This window comes from Acyrthosiphon pisum, chromosome A2, assembly GCF_005508785.2.
Source record: "Acyrthosiphon pisum isolate AL4f chromosome A2, pea_aphid_22Mar2018_4r6ur, whole genome shotgun sequence".
In the NCBI taxonomy this organism is placed as follows: Eukaryota; Metazoa; Arthropoda; class Insecta; order Hemiptera; family Aphididae; genus Acyrthosiphon; species Acyrthosiphon pisum.
The window spans coordinates 10,411,437-10,430,648 of record NC_042495.1 but is presented as its reverse complement, the minus strand read 5'-3'; the positions used below and the strand labels follow the sequence as shown (position 1 = coordinate 10,430,648).

At 27.7% G+C, this 19,212-nt stretch overlaps 1 protein-coding gene and 1 long non-coding RNA gene across 4 annotated transcripts; both read left to right on the top strand.

Moving 5' to 3' along the window:
• The first annotated feature begins 234 nt into the window (after window positions 1–234).
• On the top strand, window positions 235–11,805 carry LOC100160264 (serine/threonine-protein phosphatase 4 regulatory subunit 4). 3 transcript variants are annotated; one of them, XM_029488981.1, is made up of 17 exons: window positions 235–392; window positions 741–910; window positions 986–1,139; window positions 1,214–1,287; window positions 1,360–1,466; window positions 1,541–1,902; window positions 2,798–2,889; window positions 3,628–3,822; window positions 3,903–4,028; window positions 4,095–4,271; window positions 4,341–4,446; window positions 4,791–4,916; window positions 7,207–7,409; window positions 9,227–9,398; window positions 9,444–9,513; window positions 10,185–10,667; window positions 10,754–11,805. In XM_029488981.1, exons 2-17 carry the CDS (start codon window positions 899–901, stop codon window positions 10,770–10,772), a joined length of 2,478 nt encoding a protein of 825 aa, XP_029344841.1. In that variant the 5' UTR covers window positions 235–392; window positions 741–898; the 3' UTR covers window positions 10,773–11,805. The 3 variants fall into 3 exon arrangements, with proteins under 3 accessions (XP_029344841.1, XP_001943387.2, XP_016659363.1); XM_001943352.5 differs by having other exon boundaries at window positions 381–910; window positions 9,459–9,513; XM_016803874.2 differs by having other exon boundaries at window positions 381–910.
• A 5,037-nt stretch (window positions 11,806–16,842) lies between these two features.
• On the top strand, window positions 16,843–18,778 carry LOC107883602. Its single transcript, XR_001679409.2, has 3 exons — window positions 16,843–17,048; window positions 17,116–17,209; window positions 18,452–18,778. It is a non-coding gene; the product is annotated as an uncharacterized LOC107883602 (long non-coding RNA).
• The last annotated feature ends 434 nt before the right edge of the window (window positions 18,779–19,212 follow it).

The following is a 19,212-nucleotide window of genomic DNA, read 5'->3' as shown; positions in this document are numbered from 1 at the left end:
TTCTTGAAATGGCAAAAACTTAACAAACTCTACCTGATATTTTTATGCAAATTACATATTATATGGAAAATAAGTGAATAATATTTTTATTAGAGCATAAACTAGTAAAAAAAGTTTTTTTTATGTATTACTCTAATAGTATGGTAATTAACATTATAAAAAAAATAATAATCGCACCACGATAAGCGTCGAGGGTTGTTATCACAATAATAATGTACGATATCGCTGTTATCGTGTTACTAGAAATGGGTTTCTGAATAATAGTAATGAATAACAATAATGACTACAACACCAATTTATTATTCTCGTAACTCGGCAGTGACCAGTGTGGCTGTTGGCTCTGCTGCGGCGGCGGTTCGTCGGTTCGTGTCACCCATCTCACAGATGCGTAGGTAATAAAAATATGTTCGTTGTTTCTTCTTCCCCACCCGTCGTCCACCGACACCAGCATCGCCGCTTCCGTTATTTAACCGCACCGTGAGTCATTCCAGAAATAAACATCTAACCGCTCGCACTACATACTGGCGATACCTACACCTGCACTCACACGCACGCACACTACAACTGTACCTACACCACGGAATAACACCTACTCGTTCGTCCTAGATAGTAGATGCCTGATAGCCATCGTCAGTGGTCATTCGTCCCGTAGATAAAAGATTCGTCCACCACGTTCGCGCTATTCGATCGGTCGGCGTAAATTGTGTGCAATTAAATAATTTGTTCACCGTTTGTAAAAGGGTCGTCGGGCCGGAAACGGAATGTCGTGAGCGCATGTCTACCTGTCTATCTACCATTCGATGGGACGGTGTAGTCGCCGGAAGGTGAACAGAATAAAACTCCAACGTATCCGCAGTGCACGAGACACACCGAGCTATGTCTACTATCAACCTTCTGTATGATGCAAGATGTAAGTATTGATCTGTCGACGAATAAGCGGTGTACCTAGTGCAAACAAATAACTTTAGTTTGTTACTGTTTTTAGAATGACACAAAGGACTCGGCCGATTATCATTATGAAGCGACCGAAACGGTGAGGAACATTTTGAAAAGGCAGCTGCTCACGACCGATTTGTTCCAACAGACATTTTTGACCACCATTCTCACTACTTTAGATAATCATACCGTCAACAATAATAGTAAGTTGTTACTTGATGTCATCATTAACTTATAACTGAAACGTTTAAAAGTTTTAATTTATCATTAATCATAGGTGTTATCAATACATGGTTGGACACGCTGCTAGATTTTATTGAATTCTTGCCTGTTGACTGCTTACAAAGAGAGGTAACATAATATTGAAATAATTGTATTTTCTTGATGATTTTTTCTTCTAATACCTATTCCAAATTTTGTCAGATTTTACCATTTGCTATTGAAAGAAGTGATATATCCAAGCCTGAATCATTACGTTTAATTAGTTGCAGAATTTTTGGATCACTTGCCCCTAAACTAAATGCATATACGTAAGTTATTTAATATTTTATTTTTACCTTTAATATTGCTGTACCTATATTTATAAACTTATTTGTAATTTTAGTATTAAACGTGAAATATGGCCATGTATTTTATCACTTTGCCAGGATGAAAGTGTTCTAGTAAGGAAAACTGTTTGCCAAGAGCTAAGTAAAGTGAGTGCATTTCTTAAAGACAATACAGACAATTCAAAAGACTGTATTTTGCTGCCAGCAATTGTGGATTTAGCTAATAATGCTGATTATGGTGTCAAAGTTGCTCTGCTCGATGTCATTGTAGACATAATACCATGCTTTCCCAGGGAAATAATTGTTACTGTTGTGGTGCCAATGGTTAAAAAACTAATTGACACAGATTTTAATAAATGTAATTTCCTAGTGGTGGCTGTTGCCAAGAATTTTGGTGTCATTTGTAAAGCTCTTAGAGGTAAGTGATTTGTTTTTACTGTTTTTTATTTTTAAAATTTTTGTATGCAAACTTCTAAATATTTCTAAATACATTTGTATTTTGTTATATAAATTATTTACAACCAATGTACAAAACTTTAATTTAAAATCATGTTAATGTATATTATGCATTATAATTATTGCCTGGTATGTTATGATGAGACATTTTCTTATTAAGTCAAAAATAATAGTTTTTATATATTTTGATCATAGGCTTCATAATTATAGACAAGAACTGTGTAAAATAACAGCGTTAAGCGGTTAAGCGTAACCGAGGTTTTAACTATGATTGTAAAACAGGCGTTACGTAATTCCTAAGTTTAAGAAGCACTGATACAAGGCTTCTCTGCTTTTATTGATATTTTCATTTTAAGCAAGTTATGAACATTTTAAAATTAGACATTTGTAAAATTTGATATGTTGTACTTGACTGAGTCAACATGTGCGGGTATGGCTTTTTCTTCATAACTAAAAACCCGTAACCTGACAGTTTTTTGAAATTTTTACATTCTAATTTTTTTTTGATTTTGGTTTAAAAATGGTTAATAATGTATTGATTTAAATGTTTGCTAAAGAAATCTGTGATCCAAACTAGCTCACTATTGTTTCGATATTGCATTGATTTTGACAAAAAAGATTTCCCAAAAATAGATTCTAAGTAAAAATATTTGTATTATTTCAATTAAATTCTTTTAAAATATAATTATATCGTTATATAATAACATACGCATTTTTTCTCATTTGTTGAAGGTATTAATAACTTTGTTTACAAATATATATTGGATAGTTTTTGGAAGTTTCTAATACTAAAATTTGGTAAAATTGTTTTATTAATAATCTTGTTTTTATGGTAATAATTGGATTGTCATTTATAGATTATTTAAGTTTTGAAGATGTATCTTGGTTCGTCAATAAATATACAGATTTACTGAAAATTGATTGCAAAACTGACTATATATGTAATAATGTAAGTATAAATTAGTTTCTATTATATTATTTTAAATCAGTATTACTATATTTATCATTCCTGAAAGCAATTTAATCACATTAACTGCCATAAAGGTTATTATTTTATTTTAATTACAATGCATCAAAAAATTACTTTTATTATACATAAAAATACCTAGGTATTTACCCAACACTTTAAAAAATGTATATTTTTTTAAGTTTAATGTCCGGTTTAATGTTATTTATTTTATCTTTTATGTATATATATATAAAAAAAATACTTGATACAGTAAATTCTTGTTATGTCAAAACTCAAGAGGGGGAAAAATGTTTGTGATAGTGAGTTTTATTGTAATTATAATTATTTCAAGGGGATTTTCATTTAGTTTGAGATTACAAAATATTCAACTTTACAAGAATCTACTGTATCATATTAATATAATACAGTACCCAATAATTAGCTTAGGTATTATTTATCTAGATTCTAAAAATCTCCATGTTTATTAATGTATGAGCACAAATCCCTCAATCTATTTGGTACTTGAATTACTTTATCCAATCTTCATATTGTGTTTTAGGTTAATTTTATTATACTGAATAATAAATAAACTACCTATAAATTATAATATTATACAATTCATATATTATATTGATAAGCTATTTAATTAAAATACTTATTAATACTTAAAAACTATTTCAAATATAAGTAAATAATAATGTTTATGTTAATCACTGATATACTTATTTACATCAACAGGATCATACTATTAGTGATAAGCCATATTTGACTATTCAAAAACTCTGTGCTGCGAGTCTAACAGAAATCATAATTTTAAGTTCATCTGATAAGGGTAGCACAACTTTGTTAATTTATCTTATCAATCATTTGGTTGATTTGGTCTCCGAAGATTATGTGGAGATAAGAATTGCTTTGGTTGATATTATCAAAGAAGTAAGTAGTTTATTTAGATAAACTTCCTCCATATTTTCTAAAGATTGAAATTGTTATTACATTACTTTATTCTTTTTTAGGTTTTGGTATCATTAAATGATAAAGTTGTATTGATTTCTTCAGTGTTAATGAAAATGTTGTCTGAGAGAGATATTAAAGTTTTAAAAGTGATGATTCCTAATTTAAGCTTTATAATTACAAAAATGGTAAATAAACACATAAATGTAAATTAAATTTACTATATTTAAACTTATTTTATTTTTATTTTAAAGAAATATCAAGAACAAGTTTTAAAATCACTGATGCTCTTGGAAGAATTTTTGTTTGTCCAATACAACTGGAGATTGTATGCAGAGTTTTTACACCAGATAATAGTTTTGCCTACATGTTACACATCTGACCAAGTGTTTTATGTTGGAAAAGTAATGCTCAATAGATTGGAATGTGTTGTAAGTAATATATTTTATTTAATATGTTGTCTGGATGTTACCTATAGTTCATCTATTTTTTTTTTACAGAGACAAAAACCAATTAGAGAAGCTGTTTGCACATTGATATTAACAATTTTACGTTATAATTTAGATGCTAATCAAAGAACACTACTACGTGAACATCTCATTGATCGTAACTATCTCAATACAATATTTTTAATTTAATTTATAGTTAGTATGTTAAGTTTTAATTTCATTTAAGTTTTTATATTAAAATATTATTGAATATTCACGGTTGCAGAAAAAATAACCATAACAATATTGGTACACTCGTCATTGTTTGATTTTGTGTAAAAGAGTAAAATATTTTAAATTTCAAAATATTACGGATAAGATTTTGTCTTACTAGACATTTTATACTCATATATATTATTTCAAAAAAAAAAAAACAATAAATATGCATTTACTTCTAATAGATTACTTAAATTTCAATGTTTTTATTTTGTTTTCATGATTTGTTACAATGATTTTTTTCAGGTACAGTGCAAAATCCAAATTTTTACAAAAGATCATTTTACATATTTATATGTCAAGAAGCTTTGAATGTATTTTCCTCAGCATATTTTAAAAAACATTTTTTCTTGAGTTTACTTTCTTTGGCAGGTATATTATTTTTTATTTATGTATTAATATAAGTGTCTGAATTTTAAACCATATGAGTAATAAGTAGACTGTCCCTAATAACTCCTATAGCTACAAAAAACCGTAGCCCATACACATTTATACAAACTGCAAAGTTTAAATCCAAATATATTATAACTAATGCCCGGATTTGTATTCAACAAATTTCATTACTTAAAAAAACATTGGGTAACATACTTGGAAAAACTTCTTTCTATGTCTCAAGACATTATAGACGTTTATCTAAAACAAGAAAAAAAGTGACAACTTTAAATGTCTTTATATTAATTTTATTGAATTATTTTAGAAACCAAGAAATTAAATTTAAAAATTAGCTGAATGTATTGTGAAAAATTAAATATGAATTTCTCAATAGACTACCCTATTGTAAAGAAGGATATTATAACCAGTGAATCGCGGCATTTTCCCCCAGACATTTCCTTTAGACTTTTTTCAGTGTAGTAGGATATTCCCCCCAATATATTTTTGATGCTGACATTTTCTCCCCATTTATTATTTTTAAAGTTTAATATTTAATAATAGGTAATATTAAAATATTTTTATTTTTTTAAGTAGTTTTGTGGATCAAACATATAGATTTATAATCTATTATATTTATGAAAAAAAAAAATGTTTATAATATATTTTATGTTAAAAAAAAAAAGGTGGGCAAGTGGATATCGCTTTGCTGTACTGTAGGTTACAAGTGGGTCACTATAATGGATAGTATTAATTTTGAATTCAATGATATAATATCATTGTATAAGAAAAGCAATTCTGAGTGGAGACGGTATGTCAGTCTAGGTATAAGACATATTTTATACTTATCTATGGTATTAAAACTTACAAATGTTGTATATCAATTAACATGAGATTTTTAATGCAAATTTGATATACTAATCTGATTTTATATTTAAAGTAAACATAATGAAAAAAATTAAAAAATTAAATTAAATATTAATACTTATTAGTTTATTACTTAGTACTTACTACTTAGGTACTCAGTCCTTTTTCAACAAAAGAAAGTTCTCGCTTATTATATATTTTAATTTTTAACTGAACGTATTTTCGTTGTATTTATTTTTGATTAAGAATGTTAGACAACACAATTACTATTATCTATTATTGAATATTGTGAAATAAAATAAAACAATCATCTAGCATCAATGTCTTTTTTAAATATTTAATTAATTATTTTGTAGGTTACAAAAAAAAAAATTTAGTTATTTATTACACACTCACACTACTATCTTCTTAGTCGCGTTAGTTGCAAAAAAATACATACAAATTGATATACCACTTCATTTTCAATAATTCGTGTTTCGGGTGTTTTTGGGTGTTAATTTTTTTCAATCAAGGTTTTGGGTTAATTCAGGTTTCGGGTTATGTTCGAGTGCAAAGCTTTGATTTTTACTCAACAAACAAAGTTTTATTGACATTCATAGAAAAAAAACGAATAAAATTGGAAACTGAAAATGTCCCTAAACAGTTCAAAACTAATCAAAATATTTTGAAAATTTTATCATGTATAAAAAATGAAAATATAAACAACCAGTGAAATGTCATGCATCTACGATCATTTGTTTTAAAGTTACACCAAAAACCAAAGTCGATTTTATTAAAAATCGATTTTGCGTAAAAATTCCCGTTTTTCCTTAATTTTTCTATTGTTTTTCACGACGTTTTTTAAAATTTCTGGGAATTTTAAATTTTAAACTTCCCAATGCACCAACAATATTCACTTTCCCATCGAACAAGATATTGAAGTTGAAAATCGAAGCATTATTTCGACTATTTATCATGTACACAAACACAAAAAAAAAACACACGTCATTGTAAAATCAATACATTCATCGTTTCACTCAGAATCTAAAATATTATTTCATATTAAATAATAAATAATATTGTATTATTAAATTCAATGATATTAGTCAATAATAAACTTAAAAAAAAAAAAATGGGGGAAAAATATCTGCATCAAAAATATATCGGGGAAATGTCCATTTACCATAATCAATATAGCTTCATTTGCAACTATAAGAGTTTTCTAGCAGTCCACAACATATTATTTATTATAAGTGAACTTGCATAACATTCTTATTTGGTTTTAAATAACAATATAATTTATATTATTAAGCTCATAAACCTGATTGTGTAATTTTGTTATTTTTTTTGCTAATAATAGTAGGTGATTAATTAATGAGCCAGGTATTTTAATGGAATATTGGATTTTCTAATTATAACCTATATAATATACTGTTATTTATTTCAGATGATAAGGTCGCAAATATTAGATATAGCTTGTGTAATATAATGCCCAACATAGTGAATATATTTAAGATTTCGACTGAAAAACCTTTAGTTGATAAATTAATTGATACTATAAACAAACTTTTATGTGATGAAGATCGAACTGTCCAGGAACAACGTCCACTTTTAGAATATTGCAATACTACTGTTGATCTCATACTACGGGTAATTATATCAAGTTTTTATAATATGACAGATTTAAATACAGTAATAAAATATATACTAAAAGGTGTAGTATCTAAATAGTATAAATATTATTGTTTTCAAGAATAAATGTGATTGAGATACCTTTGTAACTATGTTTTGCAAAGGTTAAAAGGGAGTTCTAGTTAGAGCAGCAGTCCCCACTAGGATTTTGGAAAGGGCCAATTGTTTTTGAAAATTACATGGGCCACATGCAGTAAATTTTAATTTGCGCATAATATGGATCAAAGCACTTTTTTTTCCCCAGGACCCCAGTATAAATAGTCCTAGTTCCTATACTCTGTTCAAAATGAGTTGATGCCTAGGTGGCCAAGTTGTGCGCATAGGAGTGGCTTTGTTCCGTGGCAGCACCCGACACATCACTGTGGGAACGGTGTCTGACCACCGCCCGACAAAAACTGGTCGCCGCCGAGTCATCATCTCATTTTGAGTATAGTTACATTTTAAAATTTTAAATGATAATAATTATTAGTTATAAAAGTAAAAAATATTATTTTGATATAAGTATTTTATTTTATTTACTTGAGTATAGAATATTTGATTTTAGAATGTAAAATTCAGTTGTAGTACGGGCCGCACAAAATTTGTTAAAGGGCCACATGCGGGCCGCTGATTAGAGTATAGTAGTATACAAATTGATTGACAGTTATTGTATTAAAATATAACATGACATGAAAATTATTGTGTATTATGCACAGTTTGGTTAGGAATATAGGTTGTTAAGTTTTCATAATTATTGATAGTCAATTATTAATTAAATATTGATTAATACGTACAATACTACAATCTAACATAGTCATTTCAATAATACATACAATTTATACAATATTTATTGTCATTTTAGTTACCATCAAAAGATATTAAGAGGATGTCGTCCAACTATTTGTTTTTTATCTTTGACCAATGTGCAACATAGCAAATTAGCATTCAGCAGAACTAATCTTGTATTTTCAATATTTGAGTATCAAACTTTAAATTAAGTTGGTTAGGATATTTATCTGTGTTTATATTTTAGATTTTATTACAATATTATGCTCATTAATTATATAAATATTTTATACACTCATAACTACCATAAAAATTAAAATGTCAACAAATAGCTTATGTTCAAAGATATTATAATCTTAACTTTAAGTTTGATAATATCAATTCACTCAAGTATTAAGGCCTAACAACACATGATTGATGTTGCTGAACCCAAATTTGCTATGTTGCACACGAATCAGATAGATAAAACAAATTTTGTGTTGCTAACATATTAACTTTTTGTATTTAAAAATTTAAAATACAAAAAGTAATTTATTTTGGTAATGGTTTAATATGCTATCTATTACACTTGTAATAGCTACCATACATTTTTTTTTGTTTATTCTGCTCTACCTAAATAAATTATAATATTTTTAAGAATAACTTATTAAAAATATTTAGTGATGATTATTTATTATAACTCATTTGATATAATATAATATATTAAAATGAATAATTTTTATTTTATAATTTATATTATAAGAGTCATTTAATGAATAACTTTTATTTAGTATCTTATTGAATAATGTGAGTAAAAAATGTTTAACTTATAACATTGTTGAACATTTTTTCAAATTAAAATAACTTATTTTTTGTGTTTTGTACTCATTTGAACATTTTTTAATCAAGGTCCAAATTGTATCAATGTGCATGATATTTTTTGTTATAATTTAATAAAATATATAATTTTTTTTAGTTTTAAATTAAAATTGTTGTTTTGTTAAGTATACTAAAAATAATTTAATTTTTAGGGTAAGAGGATTATGTCTGAATACACGGAAATTGACGAAGATATAATCAAATTTAGTGAAGAATCTCGTTTATCGCTTTTGAAGTCATCTGAACGTTTTCAATTGGACAATGGTGGTGTGTTCTTAAAAAGTCTAATTGAAGAAAAGATGTTTTCAAGCCAAATAGATGAATGTGAGTAACATTAAGTCAACATTTTTATTTATATTATAATATTAGTATTTTTTTTCACAGGTTCAAGAACACCAAATGAAGATGATAAAATTACATTAGCGGGTAAAAAGGCATTGTGAGTATATAAAATAATTAATTAATGCAGGTATATAGTTATTTTTTTTTTATATAAAATAAAATATCCATTTATATTTATTTTATTTCTATGTTAAGTTAAATATGGTTACTATACTCTATTTCCCATAAGTAGACCCACTTTTTTTTTTTTTGAGTACGCAGAGTATGGTGAAAATGTTGTGACAATGTAGTTCACTGTTGTTCTACAGTTTCACCTAACGAAACACCACAGTGAAAAAGTAGTGAATTATATTGTCACAACATATTCACCATACACTGCGTGCACAAAAAAAAAAGTGCACTAACTTACCGGGAATAGAGTATAGAGTTCTTCATATTGAATTAAAAACTTATCATTAAGTCATCTTATTAATGTAAAAAACTTTTTTTTTTTTTTTTAAATTTAATAAAAATTAAATAGGTAAATTAAAAACAATTTTTAATTAGCAAAATTGCTCGGTCTACAAAATTAAAAAATAATTAATTAAAGAAATCAATTATTAAGGTTAACCTAATATCACTTAATTATTATAATATTTATCAGAATATTTGTTAAATTACTTATAAATTATTACGTAAGAAATGGTATAAACTTAGTATTATTGGCTTGTATGTAACATTGAATTTTAGTTTAAAAATTAATAAAAGATAATTCTGTTATATTTCTAGTATGTTGGAATCTGAGTTCATCAAAGATACTGGTGTTTCCATTAATAAAATGATAGAACATTCGTCAAAAATACCTACACCTGTACAGCAAATAGTTATTGATCCACAAAATGGTAGATCACTCAAAGAGCAAAAAATATCTTATCTGCCAGTAAAAAAAGATAGAACACTCACACCAGCATATCTATCACAAAAGAGACATGAAACTAGTGAACATGTGGTAACTCGCTCAACAAATATTGCCAAGAGAAATGCCAATTTTGGTGGAAAAAGACTTAGTGTACCTGTGATGTCCTGTATCAATGTTGATATTAAAAAAGATGCAAATGGTAACCTTGTTAAGTTTGCAGCAAAAAGACCACAATCTTGTTATGTAGATGGAAATCAAATTGTTTTGTCAGAAATAAAAACTGAAAAATCATTGTCTGATGAATCATTGGATAAAAATTCCAAAAATAAACCTTTGAGTCGTCTTCCAATAAGGTATTAAAAAATAAAAACTACCATATTTCTTAAAAATAAATTAAAGATTTCAAATGTATTTAATGTTAATTATTTTATTATTTCAGAAAATCGCAAGGCAAATAAAAATAAAAATACAGTTTTCCATTAAGTTAAAAAACGAAACCAATGATCTTATGCCAAATTGAAATATTTTAACTGTGATAAATTCGGTATACGCACAAAACAGTTTTAGTTTTTAACATATGTTTTAACTTTTAATTACCTTACATATCATAAGTTAGGGATAGCTAAGTATAATTACCTTTTACAGTATTTAAAACATTTAGATGAGATAATATATTCTTAATTAATTTAAAACTAATGTGTAAATGGGAGTAGTCTAAATTACTTTCTTATTTTTATATTTTATTTACGACATTAAATGTATAACCACAATTAACCCAAAGAGTTATATTTTGGTAAAAAATATGTTCATAATTAACTATTAAGACAACATCTTGATTTATTATATTGTCTTATACGGCTCATAAATAGCTTATAAACCTTGGTTTTTTTGTTTCCAACAACGTAACTGTGATCATACCTTACAACTAAAAAACTATTGTATAAAACCATAACCTCTAATCTATGAATCTAAATAAATGTTCACTTCAAAACTTTGACTGTAAAATAAAACAAAACATTTAACAATCAAAATTAAAAGTGTTTAAATTAATATTGGTTTCAACCAATGTTTCACGGCCATTGTTGTTGCACTCAAGATTAGCCATCGGAGTGTTAATACCAATTTTTTAGCTTTAGTCCTTATTCTTGGTTACAGTGTTGGATAATAAAAAACCTAGGTTCTAACATTTTTACTAGCTGGTATAAACTGATTATAAACAATACTAAAAAGTGGTTTTTCAGTCAAAAATTTAAGCAATACAATAATGCCAAAAGATGTTTTTGCCAAATGTACACGATAAACAAAAGACAAAAATAACATATCTTGATGTTGCGACAGTTGATTCTTATCATGATGAACGTCAATATTTCAAATTTTTTTTTAATCTTGAACTCAATAGAAATCCCCTTAAAATAATTACCATTACAATAAAACTCAATATCTAAAACTTTTTGATATCTTGAACATGTTTCTGTTCCCCTTGAGTTTCAACATAACGAGAGTTTACTGTATATAGAAATAATAAGAATATTTATAGGTACTATTAATGACTAATTAAATACAAGATGTTAAATGTTTACAGATTTGATTATTTTTATTGTGTGTATTAAGACAATTATTTAGGATTAGAATTTCAATAGAGATAATATTAGTTTATCTTTGATAAGTATATCCAATGTACAATATTAAAATTGTTATTTTTTTGATAGATTGTTATTGTTATATTATGTATGTAGGGAATTGGTACTTTTATGCAATTATGATGACAATGTTTACCATTTATATTTATTTTTTTATTTTGTAAAACATTTGAGTTTATAAATGTGTACCAATTTATCATGTTCATTAATTTCATGAGATGTATTTTAATTATTAAAGTCATTCATAATACAACTCATATTTCATGAAAAAATTTATTCAGATCAAAAGAGCCTCGGAAAAAAATTCCACAAAATAGCTATAAAGCATGTGTCCTACTTCAACCTTTTTTGTGCTAAAACAATGCAGAATGTCCATCAAACCAACAACTAAACAGAAGGTTGAAACTATAGTTTTTCAAAATTAGTTAGCCCCAAGCCCTACCATTATGTTTGAACATTAATTTAAATTTGTTTTAATTAAACAAACTAGATAAGAGTTGTCTTGGATGAAACAAAAATAGCTCAATTTACAGAAAGCAATTTGGATAATTTAGATTCCAAACAAAAAAAGAATATATGCAAGGAAAATTATTTAATATAATATGTAGCGAGGTTTAAACTTGAAACAAATGAACGAACAATAGACAAATTTTTAACCGTTTCATATGAAAAATAGTAAAACTTGTTATATAATTGACTTTAATTGAAATCCACATTTTAATAAAAATTATTTCAGATATAAGTTTGTACCGTCCCCCCCATCCAAGTAAAAAAAAATAGTAAGGGAGCTCCGTCCCCCTGCGCACACCTCCCCCCTCCAAACCCACAATTCGAGCACTGGTTACAGCACAAAAATATTGTATAAAATAAGTTGAAAGTGGGATACACTCGTAAAGACTATATAGCGTTTTGTGTGTCTTTTGTTGTGGGCTTTTTTTTTATTATATTATCTAAAAATTATACCTAACTTTTAATCATATCTTAAATGTTTTGTTAATCCAAACTTATTAACAATAGATAGGTATAGTATTTTCTACAATTGATCAAATACAATATTATAATATGATATATTATAGTATGATAGAATATGATTCCATAGGAATATTTTCTTAATATTTTTAATTGTTATAATGCCAAAATATTTCCCTGAATTGTATATAATATTTGAAATTTAAGACTGTTTATAAACATTAAAATTTTTTTAGTTAGATTTAGTATCATTTTCTGAGATATGTTCATGTGGCATAGCACTATTGATACAATATTAAGATAAAATAAGCAATATTATAATATATGTTTAAACTTTAAACTATTCCCGTCGGGTTTTTATATTAATTGTAATTTGTAATTAATTTGTGCAATTGTCTATAACATTTATACCTAGTTATTATGTAAATTATTTAGTAAATTATGTGTTTTAAAAATATTTAATTTGAATTTTGAAGTAGCGTGTAACCAAATGAAGTGACAAATATTATTTATTTTGTAGTCAAAACCATGGTCTTGTTATCAATGAAAGAGTTTTAAAAAGTTCTGTTATGTCAGTTAAAAGAATATATATAATAATAATTGTTTTATATTTATTGTTTTGATCTTAGTTTGTTAATGATTTTTTTCGTTTTTAATGCATATTAACTTTAAGAGGTAAACCTGTATTACACCTATGTTTATGTATAATTTTTTGTTCTCGTATTACTAAATATTTTCTTTAAACTTCGAAGATAAATGTTTTTATTTTGGAATGTCAATATGAAAAGTTTGTTTTTTCATAACTCATATTTATGAAACATGTAAAAAACAAAAACAAATCATGCATTGTTATTAAGAGGATGTTGTCGTACCCGCATTTGTTATTTCTGTCTTACGGACACATGACATAATAAATACTCTTATTGTATTCTTACTAGAGTTGTTAATTTGTTGTTAAATTAGATTATGAGTAAATTTACTCATAATCAAATTTTTATAGGACTAGGAAAATATAAACTGTATACTGTAGCACAGATATAGCAGTTATTTTTATATTTTTATTTTTATATGAGTTATAAGTAGGTACCTAGTACCTACTTATAGGCTAGGTACCTACTTATAACTCTTTAAAATAAATATATGAGAGAAAACTTCACCCGGGTACAGTTTATACTGAGAAGTCAGAATGCTCTGCTCAAGTGGCATGGTGAACAGGGTTTTATAAAACCTAGACGTCATGGTGGACATTTTTTTGGGGGGTTGGATGGTTGGATGCATTATGGTAACCAATAACATAAAACAAAAATGAAAATATTTACAGTCACATAATACTTATAATATAAATACTACCTATATGTAATATTAATGAAACAAAGAGTGGGTAGGTACTGAAATGTATAATGTGCATCATGGTTTATAAATTTTCACCACACCATTGCTTTGCTCTACAAATTCAATGATAATATGTAAATATGCTCTAATATTCATATGGTTTGACACTACTGCTATATTAGTATAATCACAGAACAATTGGTAATATACAATTTTGATGTAGGGACGTGGGGTGCACCCAAGTGAACACGATCACTGTTAATTTTGAAATAGAAAAATACACTATATTTGAGATCTACATCAAACGTTTAACTTAAATTTATTGTGTGCAACAGGTATAATATTGTACGAGGTTACATAATTTATTTTTTGTCACGCCTGCACCGATAGTTTGGTTTTCGACCACGGTTGAAGCGTTCGAAAGCAACCTTTTTCCGTCCAGCGGGCGGAAAAGAGGAAATCCCCAAAAGTGCCGGCTGCCGGGCGCGTATCCCCCGAAAATGTTTATGAAAACAAATTGTAAATAACCGACCGAAAAATGATATCATCACATAATATAATGAACCACATTTTGGTTATTTGGTGGACATAATATATCACGCTAACCAAATTGTTTACGACTATTGGAGTTAATAATCACGATAAAGAAAAATAGCAAAATAATACAAATAATAACTAGTAATTATTGAAAACAAACACATATCAAAAGTAGACAAAACGTGTATTAATAATATATAAGAAAATAAAGAAACTTGGGGGATCTATCATACAATTTGATTTTGAATAAGACCAATTTTCACACTTTTATTTTTTTTTTGTTTTGATTGCACGAAATCAAAAACTGAAGTCCAATAGACTCTGTAAAAATGCAGTTAAAATGCACTTTACAAACTCCCTCACGATTTTCAATTTTTTTTAAACGACTTGTTTTTTTATGCTTAAAACAGTGGTGTAATTTTTTTACCGGAAACCATATTGTTTTAGAAGTTATAGCCTTCCAAGTTTGCAATTTTACGTGTATGTGCTTGCGTGCCACGCTACTTAACTGCCACGCGCAGCGCCTATAAGGAATTAAATTTTTTTTACGTATTATTACAAGTTGTGGGACATATTCATTTTTTGGGTGAAATCAGAATTTGTGGTAGATATATATAGCACGTATGCGCGCGCGTCCTTCATCACATAGAACAAGACAACAGACTATAAACAATATAAATTTAATTTAATATAATATAATGTTTTTGAAGCCGGCCATGGCAGTTTGTTAAAGTCGGCTTACCACGCGTGTATCAAGATCCAGCGGGACAAGTACGACGAGTTGCAGGCTCCGGACATAGACTTGCAGATTTGTTGCGAGTAGGTTTTTCAAATATTGAAACTCAACACCGCGAACAGTGGTGGCTTACTGGCTTCGACCCGATGGGGGAGAGGAGGTACATTAAAAAAAGAAAAATGAAATATTGGTCGACAGACTCGGCATTCACAATTAGTCCAGCCGTTTAGGAAGAGTTCAGTGCAGTGGCGTACCCAGGGGGGGGCTTAGAGGGCTTCAGCCCCCCCCATTGGCCGTGTTATGGAATACATTTTATATTATAAAATACAAAGTACCAACCATTATATTCCTAAAAACAGTGTTGAATACAACGTTGAACGTACTATTATCTTAAGTAACAACGACCTATTATAAGCAATAATCGTATAACATATTTTTTATAATAAATCAGTCCCTACTTCCTACTAATTAAATATATCACTAATATATTATGTATGTGTTATAAAAAGTATATAATAATGAAATATTACAATTAACTGCTATAAGACTTTATTGAAAATTGTTTGTTAAGATGATGTTAAATTTTGATTTACTTTGTTTAGCCCCCCCCCATTCGAAAATCCTGGGTACGCCACTGGTTCAGTGACATAGCCTACTTGGGTATAACTTTGATACTTTAGAGTTAAATCATAGACTTACGTACAAACAGCACGGGGTCCGCGATCTACCACAGATAGATTGCCTACTGATAATAATAATTAATATACTGCTGCGAATCAGAATTTTTATTCCAGGCAACATAAAAGTTAAGATAAATTTTGAGCATCATACACCGAATATATTAAATAACGAATTGAACAAAGTTTGAGTCATGTAGAGTTGTACATTTAACGGGAAACGAAGTGCACAAGATCAGCTAGTTTTAAATAAATATCTTGCAATAAGTGTTTGATTAATAGTAGGAATAACTTCATAGAAAAAATATTTTGAGAACAATATTTTGTACAATGATTTTAAGAATGACACGTGAAGTCATCCGTTTTTGTTACTCAAGTATAATATAATCTACTAGATTAACACTATCGGCCGTTCAAGCAACACCCAGTTTTATTTAAAGAAGCATTAGCGATTAACGATGCGATAACGGTTCGGTAAAGAGGTACAGGACGATTATGCAGCCCACCCATAATAATATTATACACTTAAACATCAATTTGTTTGTGATAAGACCTGTATAATTGTATGTTCATTCTCATGTGATAATCATAAAAGCCCTATCATTAATCCTATATTATCTATGTGGCAAATTTTGATTCCCTCTCGGCCGATAAAATATCATATTTAGTATTTATTAAGGCGTAGTCTGAAAATTCTATGTCTCCATTCTTCGGTACACTTCTCGTCAGTCATCTCGTTGAAAGTCAAATATTGTCCAAAGGAAGTTGGCTTCAAGAACATACGTAGTAATTATAGTGTTTGCAAATTACTTTGTAGACTTGAGCAGCATTATATTCCAGTTGGTAAGTCCTAAATACTTTCGCCGTTGTCCGTTTCATTTCCCCTGTAATAACTATGCGTGTAATATAGGTACGTGGCAGTGCAAGTGGCTATTTTTTCTGATAATCCGGAGTGCACACTTATATTTTTTGAATTTGGTTACAAATGAATTATGATTGTGAAGGTAGGAGTGAATGCAAATTTTATTATCTTATACTATATCCTAAAGGAGCACAAAACAGAAAAAAGTTTTTTTTAATTTAAAAGAATGTTCAATTCTAAGAATCGTGATATAAGTTTTACGTTTCTACTCACATTATTCAGAAAATTATGAGCAATTGTAAAAAGACGTGTGACTATTTAACTATTATAATGACTTGTAATAACTATGAAGAAAATATATATTTCAATTTTTGTCATCTTAATATAGTTAATTGGCAAATCTTAATATAGTTAATTGGCCGTATGTGAGGCTCATCGTAATTGCCTATCCTATACGTGTAAAAGTTCCTCGCACCACACAACGATTTACGAACCTAAACATTTAATTTTTGAAATTTAATTTACATACAAATATGTGGTTTTATGTGTTTAAGACGATACATTAGTATCAGAATTTCAATATAAAGTTTAGTTTTTAGATTCTGAGCGGAGCGAGGGAGCTATTGTTTTTACAATGGTGTTTATTTTTATTTTTCTTCTTCTTTTTATTTTTATATCCTATATACAAAATTTCTTCCAGAAGGAGTGTTTCGATTTCAACATATAGTACCTTATCTTTCAGCAAATTGGATCAAGATGGTACTTTAGAGAGGTCATTTTTCGTTTTTCTTAATAGTTATTTAATGCCACGGGAAAAACCACCGGAAAATTACAAAAAAACGCTAAAAATGGGATTTTAATTTGTAACGCTTTGTTTATCACCATAGAAACGAATAAAAAATTATCATATTTTAATATTAATTCAACTTACATGATAAAATAAATAATAACAAAATATAAAATATACAGACTGACAAACTGTCTCCGCTCAGAATCGTTTTTCTTATACGATGATATTATATCATTGAATTCAAATCTAATATACAACCATTATATAATGACCCACTTGTAATCTACTGTACAGCAGAGCGACATCCACTTACCTGCTTTTTAAATATTAAACATCTCAAAAGAGATATATTAGTATTTTTATTTTATATTTAAATACAATCCAATATATAGTGCCCCACTTGTAAACTACTGTACAGCAGAGTGACATCCACTTAGCAGCTTTTTTTTAAAAAGTTTAAAATAAAATAAAAATAAAAACTTTTTCACCTGGTAAAAAAGCTCAAAAATTGAATATTAACGGAAGTTCAAAACTATTAAAGATACGTAAGCATGATTATTTTTTTCATTCATTTAAAGTTCAAATTTTTTTTAGGTGGCAACGCTGGAAACGTCTTTCGTCAACACTTATCTTGTCAACTAATTCACTCGTAATCTCGTGGTACTGAGTATTGAAAAGGTGTGTGTCGTCAATACGGACTTTAAATCCCTTTAACGTTAATGACTGTTTAATTTTAAATTCTGAGCAGAGCCTTGAATGTATTGATTTTACAATGATATATTTTTTAGGACACCTTTAAACACCTTTAAACACCTTTCAGGACAGTAAAAATGCTTTGATTTTCTTCAACAATATCTTTTCTGATAGGAAAGTGAATCTAGTTGGTACTTTGGGGGGCTCAAAAGTAAAAATTTCCCAGTAGTTTACAAAAGCACAATATAAAACAAAAGAAAAACGGGAATTTTTACGCAAGATATGTTTTCGAGAAAATCGATTATGGTTTTTGGTGTAACTTTTAAACAAATGATCGTAGGTACATAAAATGTTGACTGAATGTTTATATTAGCATTTTTTTGTACAACATTTTCCAAATATTTTGACTTATTTTGAGCTGTGTACGGACATTTTCAGATTCCATTTTTTTAGTTTTTTTTTCTATTAATATCAATAAAATTTTATTTGTTGGTTAAAAAAGCTTTAAAATATAATAGAAGGTTTCTAGTATATTGTTTCAAAGGTAGATGAAAAAAATTAAAAATACATAGTCACAATTTTTTTTATAAGTCATCTAAAGTTCAAATATTGACAAAATACGTAAAAAATGACAAAAATTTGCAAATTATTTTAAGTTAGAA